Here is a 16884-nt window from a genome sequence, read left to right on the forward strand (position 1 = left end):
CTCGTCGGTTTTGTGGTCTCGTTTTTCAGCAAGAACAAAAACATTCTTCCTCGTCTCTAATCTGACATCTGGTGGTAGGACGTGGAAGAACCGGCGCATTACTTAACGCTGAACACAAAATACATGTATATAAAATACATCACAGTAGGCCCAGTGAGGGCAATCACACATATGATATCGTTGCGTAAATGCAGTGGTGGAAAAAGTACCCAATAGTCATACTTGAGTAAAAGTTAAAGACACCTTCGAATAAAATGACTCAATTAAAAGTAAGTCACTCAGTAAAATACTACTTGCGTAAGTCTAAAAGTATTTGGTTTTAAATGTACTTAAGTATCAAAAGTATAAATAATTTAAAAATGTCTTATATTAAGCAAACCAGACAACACAATTTTTTTAATTTACAGATAGCCAGGGTCACAGTTCAACACTCAGACATAATTTACAAATGAAGCATGTGTCTAGTGAGTCTGCCAGATCAGAGGCAGTAGGGATGACAAGGGATGTTCTCTTGATCAGCGTATGAATTAGACATTTTCTGTCCTGCTAAGCATTCAAAATGTAACGAGTACTTTTGGGTGTCAGGGAAAATGTAAGGAGTAAAAAGTATATTATTTTCTTTAGGATTGCAATGGAGTAAAAGTTGTCAGAAATATAAATAGTAAAGTACATATACCCCAAAAAAACACTTAAGTAAAAATACTTACGCAATCCACGCTAGACCCTGATAAATCCTCATCTCACATCATGTAAAGTTGAAAAAATATATATCACTATATCACAATGAAAATGTTTGAAGTATAACAAGTTACCTTAGAGCTTCAGTGCTAATATAAGTATATGAATACATAAAGCACACAGGAAATTTAGTTATTTTTATTCATCTTACATCCAGTCTTTTAGGTATGGGTTTACAGGATACCACATGGGAAATATTACTGCTCTACTTATCCCTCCCAAGCATAGACCTGATAGTGTGATCTGCTTACAAAACTGGAATAGGACCAGTGGTGTAGTGGATGGTAAACACAAGTAAATGCAGTTTACCCACCTTTGTGAGACAGTTTACCTACCTTTCATGTGACAGTTTACCAACCTTTTTTGTATGACAGTAAGAAAATTAAAATGGAAGCATAGATCCCGTTCATTTTTACAGCACGACCGGCAATCAGAGTTTACCCACCTATTTTCTTTATCACTACATCACTAAATAGGACATTTGGAATTTGGCACATTCATGTAGGCTAATCATTTTTAATGAGAGAATACTGTACCATCCCTTTATTAGAGTCATTTAGCACACATCTCAAACAAGGTAATGTTTCCCCATCACTTTCAGCAGAGAAAAATAAATAAAATGTTCTGTAAACAAGCCAGCTTTTCTTACGAACTAGTGGTAGGAAATCTGTTTACAAGACTTTCTATTTCGCATTCTGAAACTATCCAGGGCCAAGTTACAACAATGGAAAAAACATGTATAGGTTTTAGGTGCCATGTTTGCTTGTAGTACTACTGTCCTTATAGACCTTATACAGCGCTGCACGGTCCCCACTGTACTGTAGAAACCCTGGCCTAATGGTGGGTGCTTATATTTGTCCTGTTAGTCCTGTCCTGGTTTGTCATACTCTGTTCTCCAGCAGGGCTTCGAAGTCTGGCGAGCAGACCAATTTGTGTTTGATGTGACCCAGCACTGACAAGTCACCAGTCCGGCCCTCTCCTGTTCCAATTGACACCAGCTCCTAAGGGGGTGGGGGGAAGAGGCATTTATATTGGCACACTTGCACTTTGCTTTAATAATTCCTAATTTGTCTAAAATAAGTTTAATTTGAAAAGGCATCATGAAATCAGCAGAGTGTCAGGTGTTTTGTGGTCCAATGTTCAACCCAGTGTCCAAATATTGAGTCTCCTTTGAAGGTTGTGGGTCTTCCAGCATGACAAGGACCCCAAACACACACCAAGAAGCACACAGGAATTGTTAAGAGGATATGCTGGACTGTTCTTGAGTGGCCAGCGAAGATTCCAGATCTGAATCACATCAAAACCTATGGCGAGCTCTGAATACAGTAGTTGATGGAGGGCACCCATCAAATATTGAAGAATTAGAGCAGTTTGCTGCTGAAAAGTGGGCCAAATTGTCAGTAGAAAGGTGAAGCAAGCTTATTGATGGCTACGATAAGTGTATTTCTGCAGATATTTTGGCCAAAGGCTGTGCAACCAAGTATTAGCTCCGGGATGGCAATCATTTTGTCCATTCCCTTTGTCTTTATATTTTTTTATTCAAATTGTAAACTTAAGTTAAAAAAAATAATTGTTTCTGCAATGTTGAAAATCCGATAACATGTGTGACCAAGTGTTTTTCGATTTCAACTTATTTTAGAATAGGGAATTATTTAAGAAAAGTGCAAAGGAGCCCATATTAATTGGCCACATCTGTATGTTTACATACAACTACAGGGAAGTGAAGATTTGAAGGGAAATTCCACCCTTTTTCCAACATCAAATTCATCACCAACATCAACATACACTACATTACTAAAAGTATGTGGACACCTGCTTATTGAACATATAATTCCAAAATCATGGACATTAATATGGAGTTGGTCCCCACTTTGCTGCTATAACAGCCTCCACTCTTCTGGGAAGAATTTCCAGAAGATGTTGGAATTTTTCTGCGGGGACTTGCTTCTATATCAGCTCACAAGAGCATTAGTGAGGTCGGGCACTGATTAGGCCTGGCTCAGAGTAAGCGTTCCAATTCATCCTAAATGTGTTAGATGGGATTGAGGTCAGGACTCTGTGCAGGCCAGTCAAGTTTACATTTACATTTACATTTAAGTCATTTAGCAGACGCTCTTATCCAGAGCGACTTACAAATTGGTTCTTCCACACCGACCGCGACAAACCATTTCTGTATGGTCCTTGCTTTGTGCACAGGGGCATTGTCATGCTGAAACAGGAAAAGGCCTTACCCAAACTGTTGCCACAACATTGTAAGCACATAATCTAGAATGTCATTGTATGCTTTTGCGTTAAATGGGGCCCAGACCGAACCATGAAAAACAGCCCCAGACCATTATTCCTCCTCCATCAAACTTTACAGTTGGCACTATGCATTGGGGCAGGTAGAATTCTTCTGGCATCCGCCAAACCCTGATTAGTCCGTCGGGCTGCCAGATGGTAAAGCTTGATTCATCACTCCAAAGAACGCGTTTCCACTACTCCAGAGTCCAATGGCGGCGAGCTTTACACCATACCAGCCGACACTTGGCATTCTGCATGGTGATGTTAGGCTTGTGTGTGGCTGCTCTGCCATGGAAACCCATTTCATGAAGCTCCCGATGAACAGTTCTTGTGCTGACATTGCTTCCAGAGGCAGTTTGGAACTAGGTAGTGAGTGTTGCAACCGAGGACAGACGTTGTTTTGTTTTTTACACACTACATGCTTCAGCACTCGGCGGTCCCATTCTGTGAGCTTGTGTGGTACCACTGCGCGGCTGAGCCGTTGCTGCACCTAGACGTTTCCACTTCACAATACCAGCACTGACAGTTGACTGGGGCAGCTCTAGCATGGCAGAAATTTTTAAGAACTGACATGTTGGAAAGGTGGCATCCTATGACGGTGCAACGTTGAAAGTTACTGAGCTGTTAGTAAGGCCATTCTACTGCCAATGTTTGTCTATGGAGATTGCATGGCTGTGTGCTCTATTTTATACACCTGTCAGCAACGGGTGTGGCTGAAATAGCCGAATCCCCTATTTTACTTTTGTATATATAGTGTATATGAAAACATCAGATTTCCATGTTTTGTAGTAAAACAAAATAGAAAAAGATAAGTGTTTCCGGTGACATCATCCGTAGACACTAATTTCAACCAACTACGAGCTGCCAAAGGTTGTGTTTTCTCTGACCTGGAGGAAAGCGCATGAGGTTCCCAGAGCCACATCTAGTGTGACATGCCCCAGTATGAGCTGCACCCGACCAGACTTCCGAACCAACAGTCGTCCCACCAGACCCTCCTGCAGGTCTCTCAGATGACAACTGTTCTCCTCCTGCTGCTCCTCCTATTCCACAGAGGACACATACACAAACAAACTGATCGTATACAGAGTACACAGAAGCCTTGCTCTCTGAACCACATATTTAATACACCTGAATACCTACTTGAGATTCAGTTTTCAATAGCATGGACTGTCCATCCTCTGACTGCATCTCTGTCTTCACTGGCCTGACCTCTCGGGTGGGCGGCTGCCCTGGTAGAGAGTCGGGGAGCTGGATGAAGAACAGCTCCTCCACTTTGCTCTGACTCCAGGTGTCCAGCAGTTCAGGTAAAACTTCAGGCTCAGGGAGTGGAGGTCGTCTAAAAGTGGGTTCCATCTTCTTGACCTCTGGAGCATCTTCTGGCTCCTGCTTCACTGAAAAGAGGGAGGGAGGGAGACAAATTAGACAGTTATAGTAGATTGTTTTGCCATTCTGTTTCATTTGAACTGACATGAACATTGGCAATGTAAGATCTGTGATTATAGTTACCTTTGACTGCATTTGTTCCCTCAATGTCCTCCTCAGACTTGTCTGGTTTGAAGGCTAGATCAGTGACATCACTTTCCTCCTTGAATCCCCACCCTGACACAGCCAGGGGCAGCTGAACAGGGCAGCTCCTTACATCACTCCTTAGGTGAGGGTCATCCAGGAACTGGTGGAAATTAGTTGTAAATTACTCATAAGTGGACAACAAACTAGACAATTATTGTACAGACAGACAGTATGATGAGACATAGGTACATGGAGGACTCACATTGTCTCGTTCCAGATTGCGCAAAATTTCTTTGGTCTCTTCCTCTGTCTCCCTCTTCTCCTTCTTAATGTTGATGATGGGTGAGGGACCCACACTTGGTGCATCTCTCTCACCTTCATAGCCACCTGAATAGAGCACAGGAAGAAAGTTTAAATGAAATGATACATCATTATGGTAATGATAACATATAACAAATGTTATGGAATTACAGCTGAATGACCCTGATTCTACCTCTTTTCTTCATCATAATCTCTGCAGGCCCTTGTTCAAAGATAGAGTGGGACTGGATGACTTCTGGACGTCCCCGGCCCCGACCACCCCTACCACCTCGCTCACGACCCCGATCATTCTCTCTCCTTTCCCTCCTTTGCCCAGCCTCAACCTTCTGCCTATAGTTTAAGAAAGTAAAACTCTGTTAACAACATATGGTCCTTTAGTATGTGCTGGAAAACATTTAAGTATCATGCAATCACATATATTGTCACAGACAGAACAACTGAACTTACTCTTCTTTAGCTTTTCTGCCAATAATGTTAGGGGTGAAGGTTTTCTGAAATATAAAACATTGAAGTCAAGATGGACCTAGTTAAATAAATACACAAGTGCTGGTGATAGACCATTAAAAACACTCCATACAATTCACTGAGCCTACCTTCTTCACCCCTCCTAAGGTGAGGTCTTTGGTGCGCATGGAAGGGAAGCGGCCAGTGGAGAGGGTAGCTGGAAGCCGGCGTCCCATCACCAATCCCCTGCCACTCCCTCCAGGCGTTGCTGGAGTGCTAGAGGGGCCACCAGGGTCGCTTGAGCCTGGCTCCGCCATCCTGGACAAAGCAATTAGGGAGAAAATTGTATAGGAAAGCTAAATGGATAACTATCCACACGGCTTCATTCAATAAGTCTTCACAAGAACACCTACAGTATATATCTGCATGTAGCCCTTATCATGACTACAATTCCATTGGGTCATTCCACATATCTATATGCTGCCTGAGGTAAATGCCCTGATGTGACACTGCCCGATATCATGTAAAAAAGTTCACAGGGTGAAATACCGCGGGGAAAAAATCAGTTAATAAATCGCAGCACCCCGACCCCCGAACTACTTCCCGCGGCTATGGCTCACAATCAATGATTAGCTTTCTTTTTACGCTTGTGATTGGCAGTGATTGTAAAGTCGCAGCATGATAAAGCTCACAGATTGCAAATTCTCACTGGTCCTTTGCTCGTGCCAGATTCTCTTTTAGCCATTGAGGTATTAAAATAACAATCTTTGCGCAAGTGTCCACTAGATAACACAGCCAAAGTCAGATTCCACAGCCACAAGGTCCAAACTGCCTTCAAAAGGTGTATTTATTTATTTGTGTATCTGTGACATTTACTGCATTGTTAGGAGCTAGTAACATAAGCATTTCACTACACCTGCTATAACCGCTGCTAAACTGTGTATGCGAGCAATAAACATAAAGTTCCAAAAGGTTTCCAAAACCGTATCACTTGCAAGAATTAATAACGTTTCTAAACGTTAAAACAGAGCGTCAGGATTGTAGTTCACATGGAGCCAGCTGTGGTCCATACCTTCAGCTGAGAATCCAAGAGGGGGAACCCGCTGGCCTTCAAATCAAGTTGTATTTGTCATATGCGCCGTATACAACTGGTGTAAACTTTACTGTGAAATGCTTGCTTATGAGCCCTTCCCAACGATGCAGCGTTTAAAAATAATAACACAAGAGGAATAAAATACACAAGAATGGAGCTTTATACAGGGAGTATCAGTACCAGATCAATGTGCAGGGGTGCGGGGTATTTGAGGTAAATATGTACATAAAGGCAGGGTAAATTGACTGGTCATCAGGATAGAAAGGAGTAAAATAAAGAACAGAGTAGCAGCAGCTACTAATGAGTAAAAGTGGGAATGTGTGTGCGTCATTTGTATGTTTGTGTTGCATTGGTATATGTGTGTGTATGCGTATTAATGGCACCCAAACTATCTGCGCTGACTATCTTGCACTGACCCTACGCACACTCACTAGACTATATATACACACACTATATTGACACTCCCACACACATTCACATTTCCCACACACTAGGTACCATTAATTGACTATTTAGCAGTCTTATGGCTTGGGGGAGGTCGAAGCTGTTTCTGAGCTCGTAGGTCCGAGAGCCGATGCTCCGGTACTGTTTTCCAGACGGTAGCAGAGTGAATAGTCTATGGTTTGGGTGACTAGAATCATCGGCAATTGTTCAGGCATTCCTCTGACACCACCTGATATAGAGGTCCTGGATGGGAGGGAGCTCGGCCTCAGTGATGTACTGGGCTGTCAGCACCACCTTCTGTAGCACTTTGCAGTTGAAGGCGGTGCATTTGCCATACCACGATACAACGCTCGACAAACTCCACAACAGCCCTGTCGATGTGGTTGGGGGAGAGCTCTCCCTTTTCTCCTATAGTCCAGGATCAGCTCCTTGGTCTTACTGACGATGAGGGAGAGGTTTTTATCCTGGTACCACACGACTAAAATGCTGAGCCATCACGCGCATGTTGATTTTGTCCCCCCACACCAGGCGCAATCAGGACAAGCAGGTTGAAATATCAAACAAACTCTGAACCACCTATATTAATTTGTGGACTTGTCAAAAAGCATTAAACATTTATGGCAATTTAGCTAGCTTGCTTGCTGTTGCTAGCTAATTTGTCCTGGGATACAAACATTGGGTTGTTATTTTACCTGAAATGCACAAGGTTCTCTACTCCGACAATTAATCCACAGATAAAAGGGTAAAAGTTTGTTTTCTAGTAATCTCTCCTCCTTCAGGCTTCTTCTTTGGACTTTATATGGCAGTTGGCAACCAACTTTAAGGTGCATAACCACTACCAACTGGAGCATGCACCTCAGTTCATCTTTCAATCACCCACGTAGGTATAAACTCCTAAAAACCAATGAGGAGTTGGGAAAGGTGGGATTTGCAGAGCGTTAAGAGTCACAAATAGAACCAAGCTCTATTTTAGCACCTGGCTACGCAGACGCTTGCGAGCAATGTGGGTGCAATGACTGAATAACATGTGTATATTTATTTTGCAAAGCTCACCCACGCGACGCGAGCCGGTGTGGTCAGCATGTAAGTCTCTGACATCCTCCCTGTAGTCTCATTGCCAAAGGTGATCAGGCCTACCACGTCAACAAACTTGATGGTGTTGGAATCGTGGGTGACCAGGGAGGGACTAAGCACACACCCTTGAGGGGTCCCCGTGTTAAAAGCCCCCCTTGGGTTCTCAATAACACTCCCCAGTAGGAGCAGTCCTCCATAGGAATTAATGGAATTCTACAGTATTTCTATTAAATATTAAGGCCAAATATAATTTGTATTGTTTTTTTGGTAGTGGGGACAGTATCATTAGTCATTTCTAAAAACTTATACTTTAAGGAAAATTGTATATATTTTTTGTTTAGCTCATTATGTCATTTAAAAAGTATTACATGAAGACAGAGGTGTCAAAACTCATTCCACGGAGGGCCGAGTGTCTGCAGGTTGTTTTTACCTTTCAATTAAGACCTAGAAAACCTGGTGACGGGAGTTCTAATTAGTGACCTTCATTCATCAATCAAGTACAAGGGTGGAGCGAAAACCCGCAGACACTCGACCATCTGTGGAATTAGTTTGATGCATGTACATTATGGTGTCCGCGATAGAATAAACGTTCCAAAAACTATAATGGTAGGGGAGTGCCAAGATGGAGACTTCAACGTAGCGTCATCTATTGTATAACTTATATAAATAATTGGATGGAATGCGCATAGCTTTATATTTGTCTTTGAGACCATTCTTCAAGTTTTATAGAGCCTATGCTATTGGTAGTTAGACAAAGTTATACCTACCACAAATGAGAATCAAGAAGTTGTCAACACATGGCAACAATGCATGCTGGTTACATTAGTTAGCAAGGACTGACTGCGTTTAGATATTGTTGTCTTATTACAATTACCTGATTACTTCTATAGATGTTCACCAAACCAAGATTGCGTTTAAATGTACTGTACCCCTTCTATGAGTAAAACCGTGTCAATTTCTTCAGCCAGTGGTCTACTCAAAAAGTCAACATTGACTGCTGTACAGCGCCATGACAGGTAGACGTGACGTTGCATCTCGTGTATTTTTGCGGATCAAACATGCGCAGGATTTCTTCTATAGTATAAAGGTGCTATACAAACAACCTTTTAATGTGCATGCTGCCTTCTACTGTGCTGGATTGTGCGATCAATCTTCTTTTTTTAACCTTTATTTAACCAGGCAAGTCAGTTAAGAACAAATTCTTATTTTCAATGACGGCCTAGGAACAGTGGGTTAACTGCCCCACAGAACGACAGATTTGTACCTTGTCAGCTCGGGGGTTTGACATTGCAACCTTCCGGTTACTAGTCCAACGCTCTAACCACTAGGCTACCTTGCCGCCCCAATCATGGGTTGCCTAATTCTGTACAACAAAGACAATACACTGAACAAAAGTATATATGCAATATGCAACAATTTCAAAGATTTTACAGTTCAGATAAGGAAATCGTTCAATTGAAATAAATTCATTAGGACATAATCTATTGATTTCACATGACTGGGAATACAGATATGCAACTGTTGGTCACAGATAACAAACAAAAAAAGGTAGGGACGTGGATCAGAAAACCAGTCAGTATCTGATGTGACCACCATTTGCCAGATGCAGCTCTACACATCTTCTTCGCATAGAGTTCATCATGATGTTGATTGTGGAATGTTGTCCCACTCCTCTTCAATGGCTATACAAAGTTGCTGGATATTGGCGGGAACTGGAAGCTTCCAGGAATTGTGTTTGCAACATAGGGCCGTGCATTATCATGCTGAACATGAGGTAATGGCACGACAATGGGCCTCAGGATCTCGTCACGGTAGGTATCTCTGTGCATTCAAATTGCCATCGATAAAATGCAATTGTGTTCATTGTCTGTTGTGTTATGCCAGCCCATGCCATAACCCCACCGCCACCATGGGGCACTCTGTTCACAATGTTTACATCAGCAAGTGCTCGCCCACACAACGCTATACACATTGTCTGCCATCTGCTCCGGTACAGTTGAAACCGGGATTCATCCATGAAGAGCACACTTCTCCAGCATGCCAATGGCCATCAAAGGTGAGCATTTCCCCACTGAAGTCGGTTACGACGCCGACGCCAGGTCAAGACCCTGGTGAGGATGACGAGCCTGCAGATGAGCTTCCCTGAGACAGTTTCTGACAGTTTGTGCAGAAATTATTTGGTTGTGCAAACCAACAGTTTCATTAGCTTTCCAGGTGGCTGGTCTCAGACGATCCCACAGGTGAAGAAACCTGCTGTAGAGGTCTGCTGTTGTGAAGCCAGTTGGACGTGCAGCCAAATTCTCTGAAATTACATTGGAGGTGGCTTATGGTAGATAAATGAACATTAAATTATCTGGCAACAGCTCTGGTGGACCTTCATGCAGTCAGCATGCCAATTGCATGCTCCCTCAAAACTTGCGACATCTGTGGCATTGTGTTGTGTGACAAAACAACGCATTTTAGAGTGGCCTTGTATTGTCCCCAGCACAAGGTGCACCTGTGTAATGATCATGCTGTTTAATTCACTTCTTGATATGCCACACCTGTCAGGTGGCTGGATTATCTTGGCAAAGGAGAGATGCTCACTCACAGGGATGTAAACAAATGTGTGCACAACATTTGAGAGAAATAAGCTTTTTGTACTTATGGAACATTTCTAGGATCTTTTATTTCAGCTCATGAAACATGGGACCAACAATTTACATGTTGCGTTTATTTATTTTTCTTCAGTATAAATAAATAAATACTTAATAACTTCTAACAAACCTTCCCCCTCCACAAAACCCTCCCAACCTCATCAAACATTATCTCTATCATGCTGAGACTCATCCTTAGGATTATTCAGCATTTCAAAAATCATGTCAACCAATGACATCTGTTACCCTAATAACGCCTTTGACATATCTACAATCATCTTTAACCTGGCATTTCTGCTTTCCACAATCCAAGTTGTGTTGATAACCTTTCCAATGAATGCTATTAAGTCAATTTTATTTACAATCAGTGTCCTTTGACACAGCACAAATATGGGAGCAAGATTTCTGAACAGGCCTTAGTAGAAGCATCAGTTCTGACAGAAGGTCCATTTACTAGGAGAGCAGCCATGGTAGCTCCATTGTCCACCTAGTAGTTCCACCAATCGGTCTTACAGCCTCTGCATATGCAACATCATGATTGTTTCTATATCTCTGGGCCTCTCTCTGCACCTGGCATCCACCAAATGTAAATCAAAACTAGTAGTTGAATTGACCTCTGTACCCAGTGGGTTGGCACATTTTTCCCCCCTCAACTTAGCATAAGCTCCAGGGACATGGCTTTTGATCTTCTTCCCATTGAGAGTTTCCATTTGAAGAATCTTCCCTTGTTGAGCATGACTAACACAAAATATTAGCAGTCTACCATTTCCAATGAACCGGGCTAGTTTTACATCACCTCTTTCTTTACGTAAATTGTTAATCGGATAGCGTGAGGATGCGGCCCTGTGGTGACATCAAACACCATCACAACTTTCCACAATACATACATCATTACTCTTGTTCCCTACCATCACTCTCTTCACGCTCTCTGTACTAGAAGCACCAGTACTTTCAATAACATGGTGTAATGAATACTCAGGAAGAAAAAGGTGTAGATTCACACGCAAAGCTCAGCAGGTGTTTATTTTGCCTTCACAGAAGGCAGGAATAGTGGTCACATGCAGGCAATGGTCATACACAGGTAGACAAACAGGCAGGTGAATCAAAACTGGGAATTAAGTCTATAACTGTTTCTTACAAATGGGCTAGGCAAAGGCTTAGCAGAGTCAAAATGAACAATACCTCACAAAGCTACAAACAGAATGAACTGAACTAAATAAGGAGCTGATGAGACCAGGTGAGTAACTAACACAGGTGAAATCAATGAATAAAAATGAAAGACAGGGCTACGTTCAAGAACACAACGAAACACAACACAAAGTTGACTAAGAAAATAAATACATAACCTTACACATGGTCTCTCTTTTTGTGCGCAGGATTTGAGTTTGGTAAGACTATTTGAATACAGAAAACATATGTACATTTACAAAGCCATAGATCAACATACTATTTATAAACAAACAATTTGTTTGTTTTTGGGTGTTATTTTTATATAGTTCAGGAATTGCATGATGTAATAGTTTTTCTCCTCTTCGTCTGAAGAGGAGAGGCGAGAAGGATTGGAGGACCAATTTACGGCGTGGTAAGTGTCCATAGTTGTTTATTTAAACACATAAACTGAACACTCCATACAAAAACAATAAACGTAACGTGAATAACCGAAACCGAAAACAGTACCGTGTGGTGTAAAACACAGACACGGAAACAATCACCCACAAAACAACAGTGAAGCCCAGGCTACCTAAGTATGATTCTCAATCAGAGACAACTAACGACACCTGCCTCTGATTGAGAACCATACTAGGCCGAACACAGAAAAACAACCTAAACACACAAAACATAGAATGCCCACCCAACTCACGTCCTGACCAACTAAAACAAACAATTAACAAAATAACTAGGGTCAGAACGTGACAGTACCCCCCTCCCAAGGTGCGGACTCCGGCCGCAAAACATGAACCTATAGGGGAGGGTCTGGGTGGGCATCTGTCCGCGGTGGCGGCTCTGGCGCTGGACGTGGACCCCACTCCACCATAGTCTTAGTCCGCCTCTGGTCTCCTAGGAACGGCGACCCTTGCCGCCGACCCTGACCTGGGAACCCTAAACAACAGGCCCGCCGGACTGAGGGGTAACTCAGGACTGAGGGTAATTCAGGACTGAGAGGTAGCTCGGGTCTGAGGGGTAGTTTGGGCTGGGTGACGGCTCTGGCGGCTCCTGGCTGACTGGCGGCTCTGGACAGACGGGAGACTCTGGCAGCTCTGGACAGACGGGAGACTGGCGGTTCTGGACAGACGGGAGACTGGCGGCACTGGACAGACGGGAGACTCTGGCGGCTCTGGACAGACGGGAGAATCTGGCGGCTCTGGACAGACGGGAGGCTCTGTCGGCTCTGGACAGATGGGAGGCTCTGGTGCCTCTGGACTGAGGGGCTCTGGCGCCTCTGGACTGAGGGGCGGAAACTCTGGCAGCGCCGGACAGGCGGGAGACTCCGGCAGCGCTGGAAAGGAGGAAGGTTTTGGCAGCGCTGGACAGAGGGGCTCTGGCGCCTCTGGACTGAGAACGGAAACTCTGGCAGCACCGGACAGGCGGGAGACTCCGGCAGCACTGGAGAGGAGGAAGGCTCTGGCAGCGCTGGACAGAGGGGCTCTGGCGCCTCTGGACTGAGGGGCTCTCGCGGCTCTGGACTTGCGGGCAGAAGCTCTGGCAGCGCCGGACAAGCGGGAGACTCTGGCAGCGCCGGAGAGGAGGAAGGCTCTGGCAGCGCTGGACAGAGGAGCTCTGGCGCCTCTGGACTGAGGGGCTCTGGCGGCTCTGGACAGACGGGAGACTGGCGGCTCTGGACAGACGGGAGACTCTGGCGGCTCTGGACAGACAGGAGGCTCTGGCGGCTCTGGACAGACGGGAGGCTCTGGCGCCTCTGGACTGAGGGGCTCTGGCGCCTCTGGACTGAGGGGCTCTGGCGCCTCTGGCAGCGCAGGACAGGCGGGAGACTCCGGCAGCGCTGGAAAGGAGGAAGGCTCTGGCAGCGCTGGACAGAGGGGCTCTGGCACCTCTAGACTGAGGGGCTCTGGCGGCTCTGGACTTGCGGCCGGAAGCTCTGGCAGTGCCGGACAAGCGGGAGACTCTGGCAGCGCCGGAGAGGAGGAAGGCTCTGGCAGCGCTGGACAGAGGAGCTCTGGCGCCTCTGGACTGAGGGGCTCTGGCGCCTCTGGACTAAGGGGCGCTGGCGCCTCTGGACTTAGGGCCTCTGGCACCTCTGGACTGAGGGGCTCTGGCGCATCTGGACTGAGGGGCTCTGGCGCTTCTGGACTGAGGGGCGGAAACTCTGGTAGCGCCGGATAGGCGGGAGCACCTGTATTGATGGGACGGAGAGTCAGCCTGGTGCGGGGTGCCGGCACTGGTGGTACCGGGCTGGGGACACGCACCTCAGGGCGAATGCCTTGCATACTACGCCAAATCAACAGCTCTCTCTCTTCACTCTCCTCCAATTCTATTAACAACTCCTCGAGTGTCTCCTCATCTCCCATCCGTTCACTCTCCTCCAATCTGTCCAATAACTCCTCAACCCTTTCAGACTCAGCCCTCAGCTTCGCCGACAGCTCCAAGTGCCCCCCCAAGAAATTTTTGGTGCTGCCTCTCGGACTTCCTTGCCAGTCGCGTTCCCTCGTATCGATGGCTCCTCTCTCCGGCTGCCTCTGCTCTCCTCAATGCCTCCACCCTTTGCTGGTTATGCTGCTGCTGCTGCTTCTGCTGCTTCTGTTGCTTCTCCTGCTGCTGCTTTTGCTGCTGCTGCCGCTTCCTCTGCTGCTTCTGTTGCTTCTCCTGCTGCTGCTTTTGCTGTAGCTGCTGTTGCTCCTGCCGCTGCTGCTTCTCCTGCTGCACCTTGGGATGGCGACACTCCCCTGGAGTATATGCACAAACTCCCCCTCCTCCCACGTCCAGGAGTCTTGTGTCTTCGGCCGCTGTTGTTGCTCATTACCACACCGCTTGGTCCTTGTTTGGTGGGTGATTCTGTAATGGTTTTCCTCCTCTTCGTCTGAACAGGAGAGGCGAGAAGGATTGGAGGACCAATATGCGGCGTGGTAAGTGTCCATCGTTGTTTATTTAAACACATAAACTGAACACTCCATACAATACAATAAACGTAAGGTGAATAACCAAAAACGAAAACAGTACCGTGTGGTGTAAACCACAGACACGGAAACAATCACCCACAAAACAACAGTGAAGCCCAGGCTACCTAAGTATGATTCTCAATCAGAGACAACTAACGACACCTGTCTCTGATTGAGAACCATACTAGGCCGAACACAGAAAAACAACCTAGACACACAAAACATAGAATGCCCACCCAACTCACGTCCTGACCAACTAAAACAAACAATTAACACAATAACTAGGGTCAGAACGTGACACATGAAAACATAATAATAGTCTAACAAGCCTGCAACATTTGCAGTAGATGTCACGCCCTGACCATAGAGAGCCCTTGGGGTTCTCTATGGTGTAATAGGTCAGAGCGTGACTAGTGGGGGGTTTCTAGTCATTTTAGTCCTATGTTGGTGTGTGATTATGGTTCCCAATTGGAGGCAGCGGAATATCTTTGCCTCTAGTTGGGGATCATACTTAGGTTGTCATTTTTCCCACCTGTGATGTGGGATATTGTTTTTTTTTATCTATGTGAGCTACGTACTGCATGTTCGTGAAGTCTTTGTGGTAAAGATTCACTGTAATAAATATGTGGAACACTACTCACACTGGGCCTTGGTCCGATTATTTATATAATGATCGTGACAGTAGGCCTATGCCTCAACATGCTTCAGTTCTGTGAACCGAACAAGTGTGCTTACATACTCCCTTAAAACCTTTGCTTAGTAAAACTATAAAGAAGTGCAAAAGTAGGCCTACTGTTTGTCCATTTTGAGAAGCCGTAGCCTGTATACACGTCCTCAAAGGAGTCAGAATTAAGCTAAAATAACTCAAGAAACTGTATTCATTTTGACGTGCAAAATGTGCATGAAAATTAGTCAACAAAGACTTAATTGAAGAATCCCTAAGGTTGACCAATGACAGTCTTTGGCTCCTTTCTGCTAGCCTCAGAAGAAATGTGTGTCCGATCAGCCGGAAAAAAACTTTACCAAAGTCCAAACCAACAAACGTTACATGTCGTTACAATATATGCACAAACTCTTACAGTTTTGTCTGGGAAGCGTTTAAACGCCTTAATGCTGTGTCCATGTCCTTTTGGAATCTAGGAAACTCCAACTTGCTAACTGGTTGTAGTATACGTGCTGTGTTATGTTCAAGCAGTTAGCAAGTTGAATGTCAGTTTCCTAGTTCCGACTAGCATGTAAATGAGGCATATGTTGTGTTGTGACCCTGCTCCCTCCCCCTGCTGCTCCAGCCCCCTCCATCTTGCCCTTGCATGGCTGGAATGTCTAATGATGAATGATTGCATTTTGGTGGAATCAGTAAGTTGTGGCTGGCAAGCCTTATAAAAGAGCCTGGGTGCTGGGTGATAACTCACACAGCCCAGTCCTGGGAAATCACAGAGTGTATCTTTAAATGAAGACAATGCTGCAGCAAACAGAGTATTTAGTCAACAATGCCCTAGAGAGAATGAACAGCTTTTATGAATGTCCAATATGCACTTATTCACCTCACCGAAGGCTGTCTACACATATTTGTCCAGATTCCATTTAGTCCTACGCTGTCTTTATGATTCAATGATTATATGTGTTATTTCAGCCTCAAACGGCCACATAATATAGGCCTGTGGCAATATCAGCCTTTTCATTTGATTTCTTCAAAGGGTTAGGTTGCTCTTTCCACTTACAGCCGGACCAACAATTTTTTTTAAATATGCAAGCACATCTCTATTTTCAATAATATTTTTCTTTGCAAGCATCCAGTGCCAGTCTCTTCCTGTCCTATGGATTACCATGGGTGGAGGTACTGTGGAGGATGCCCATATGGTGTAACTCTGTGAGCTTAAGCACTGGACTACATGCATCCTCAGAACCCCCTCCATCCCCTCCTGGCATCATCGGATATACAGTATGAGTCTGTGTAGTCAGATGTAGGATGATTTCTCTGTCAGCTACTGTCAGCTATGTACAGCTGCTGTCCCTGTCCCATTAGAGGCATGCTCGTCAGTGATGTGTAATTGCGTTGCCATTTGTCAGCAAGTTGGTGCTGATGTCGGTGAATGGCTTATCCCAATTGCTCACGCACCTCAGTTGCAAATCTCTTGTTTGTGTTCTCAGCATCAGCAGTTGTTTCGCATTAGGCGATGCAGCTGTACAGCAGTCCAGTAAATATCCTTATCAGAGCCCAGCTAGA

The 16884-nt window shown here is 44.8% G+C and overlaps 1 protein-coding gene across 2 annotated transcripts; it reads right to left on the minus strand.

Annotated features, from left to right (window-relative positions):
• Positions 1-860: 860 nt before the first annotated feature.
• Positions 861-9106, minus strand: LOC124036303 (DNA-directed RNA polymerase III subunit RPC4-like). Of its 2 annotated transcripts, none has more exons than XM_046350714.1 (9): positions 8836-9106; positions 5445-5613; positions 5299-5342; positions 5024-5181; positions 4793-4917; positions 4528-4690; positions 4162-4412; positions 3909-4061; positions 861-1739 (listed from the first exon to the last, which is right to left on the minus strand). In XM_046350714.1, the coding sequence occupies exons 2-9, from the start codon at positions 5610-5612 to the stop codon at positions 1620-1622; spliced, it is 1182 nt and encodes a 393-aa protein (XP_046206670.1). In that variant the 5' UTR covers position 5613; positions 8836-9106; the 3' UTR covers positions 861-1619. The 2 variants fall into 2 exon arrangements, with proteins under 2 accessions (XP_046206670.1, XP_046206669.1); XM_046350713.1 differs by having other exon boundaries at positions 8781-9105.
• Between the last annotated feature and the right edge of the window lie 7778 nt (positions 9107-16884).

This window comes from Oncorhynchus gorbuscha, linkage group LG05 (genome assembly GCF_021184085.1).
Source record: "Oncorhynchus gorbuscha isolate QuinsamMale2020 ecotype Even-year linkage group LG05, OgorEven_v1.0, whole genome shotgun sequence".
Lineage (NCBI taxonomy): Eukaryota > Metazoa > Chordata > Actinopteri > Salmoniformes > Salmonidae > Oncorhynchus > Oncorhynchus gorbuscha.

Bases quoted from the DNA above. Each gene is read 5' to 3' on its own strand.
- LOC124036303 (XM_046350714.1), bottom strand. From the start codon at position 5,612: ATGGCGGAGCCAGGCTCAAGCGACCCTGGTGGCCCCTCTAGCACTCCA. The intron at 4,691-4,792 runs GTGAGTCCTCCA...AATTTCCACCAG, and splicing joins GCAATCTGGAACGAGACAAT to TTCCTGGATGACCCTCACCT. The intron at 1,740-3,908 runs GTCAGAGAAAAC...CCACCCCCTTAG, and splicing joins CCTCATGCGCTTTCCTCCAG to GAGCTGGTGTCAATTGGAAC.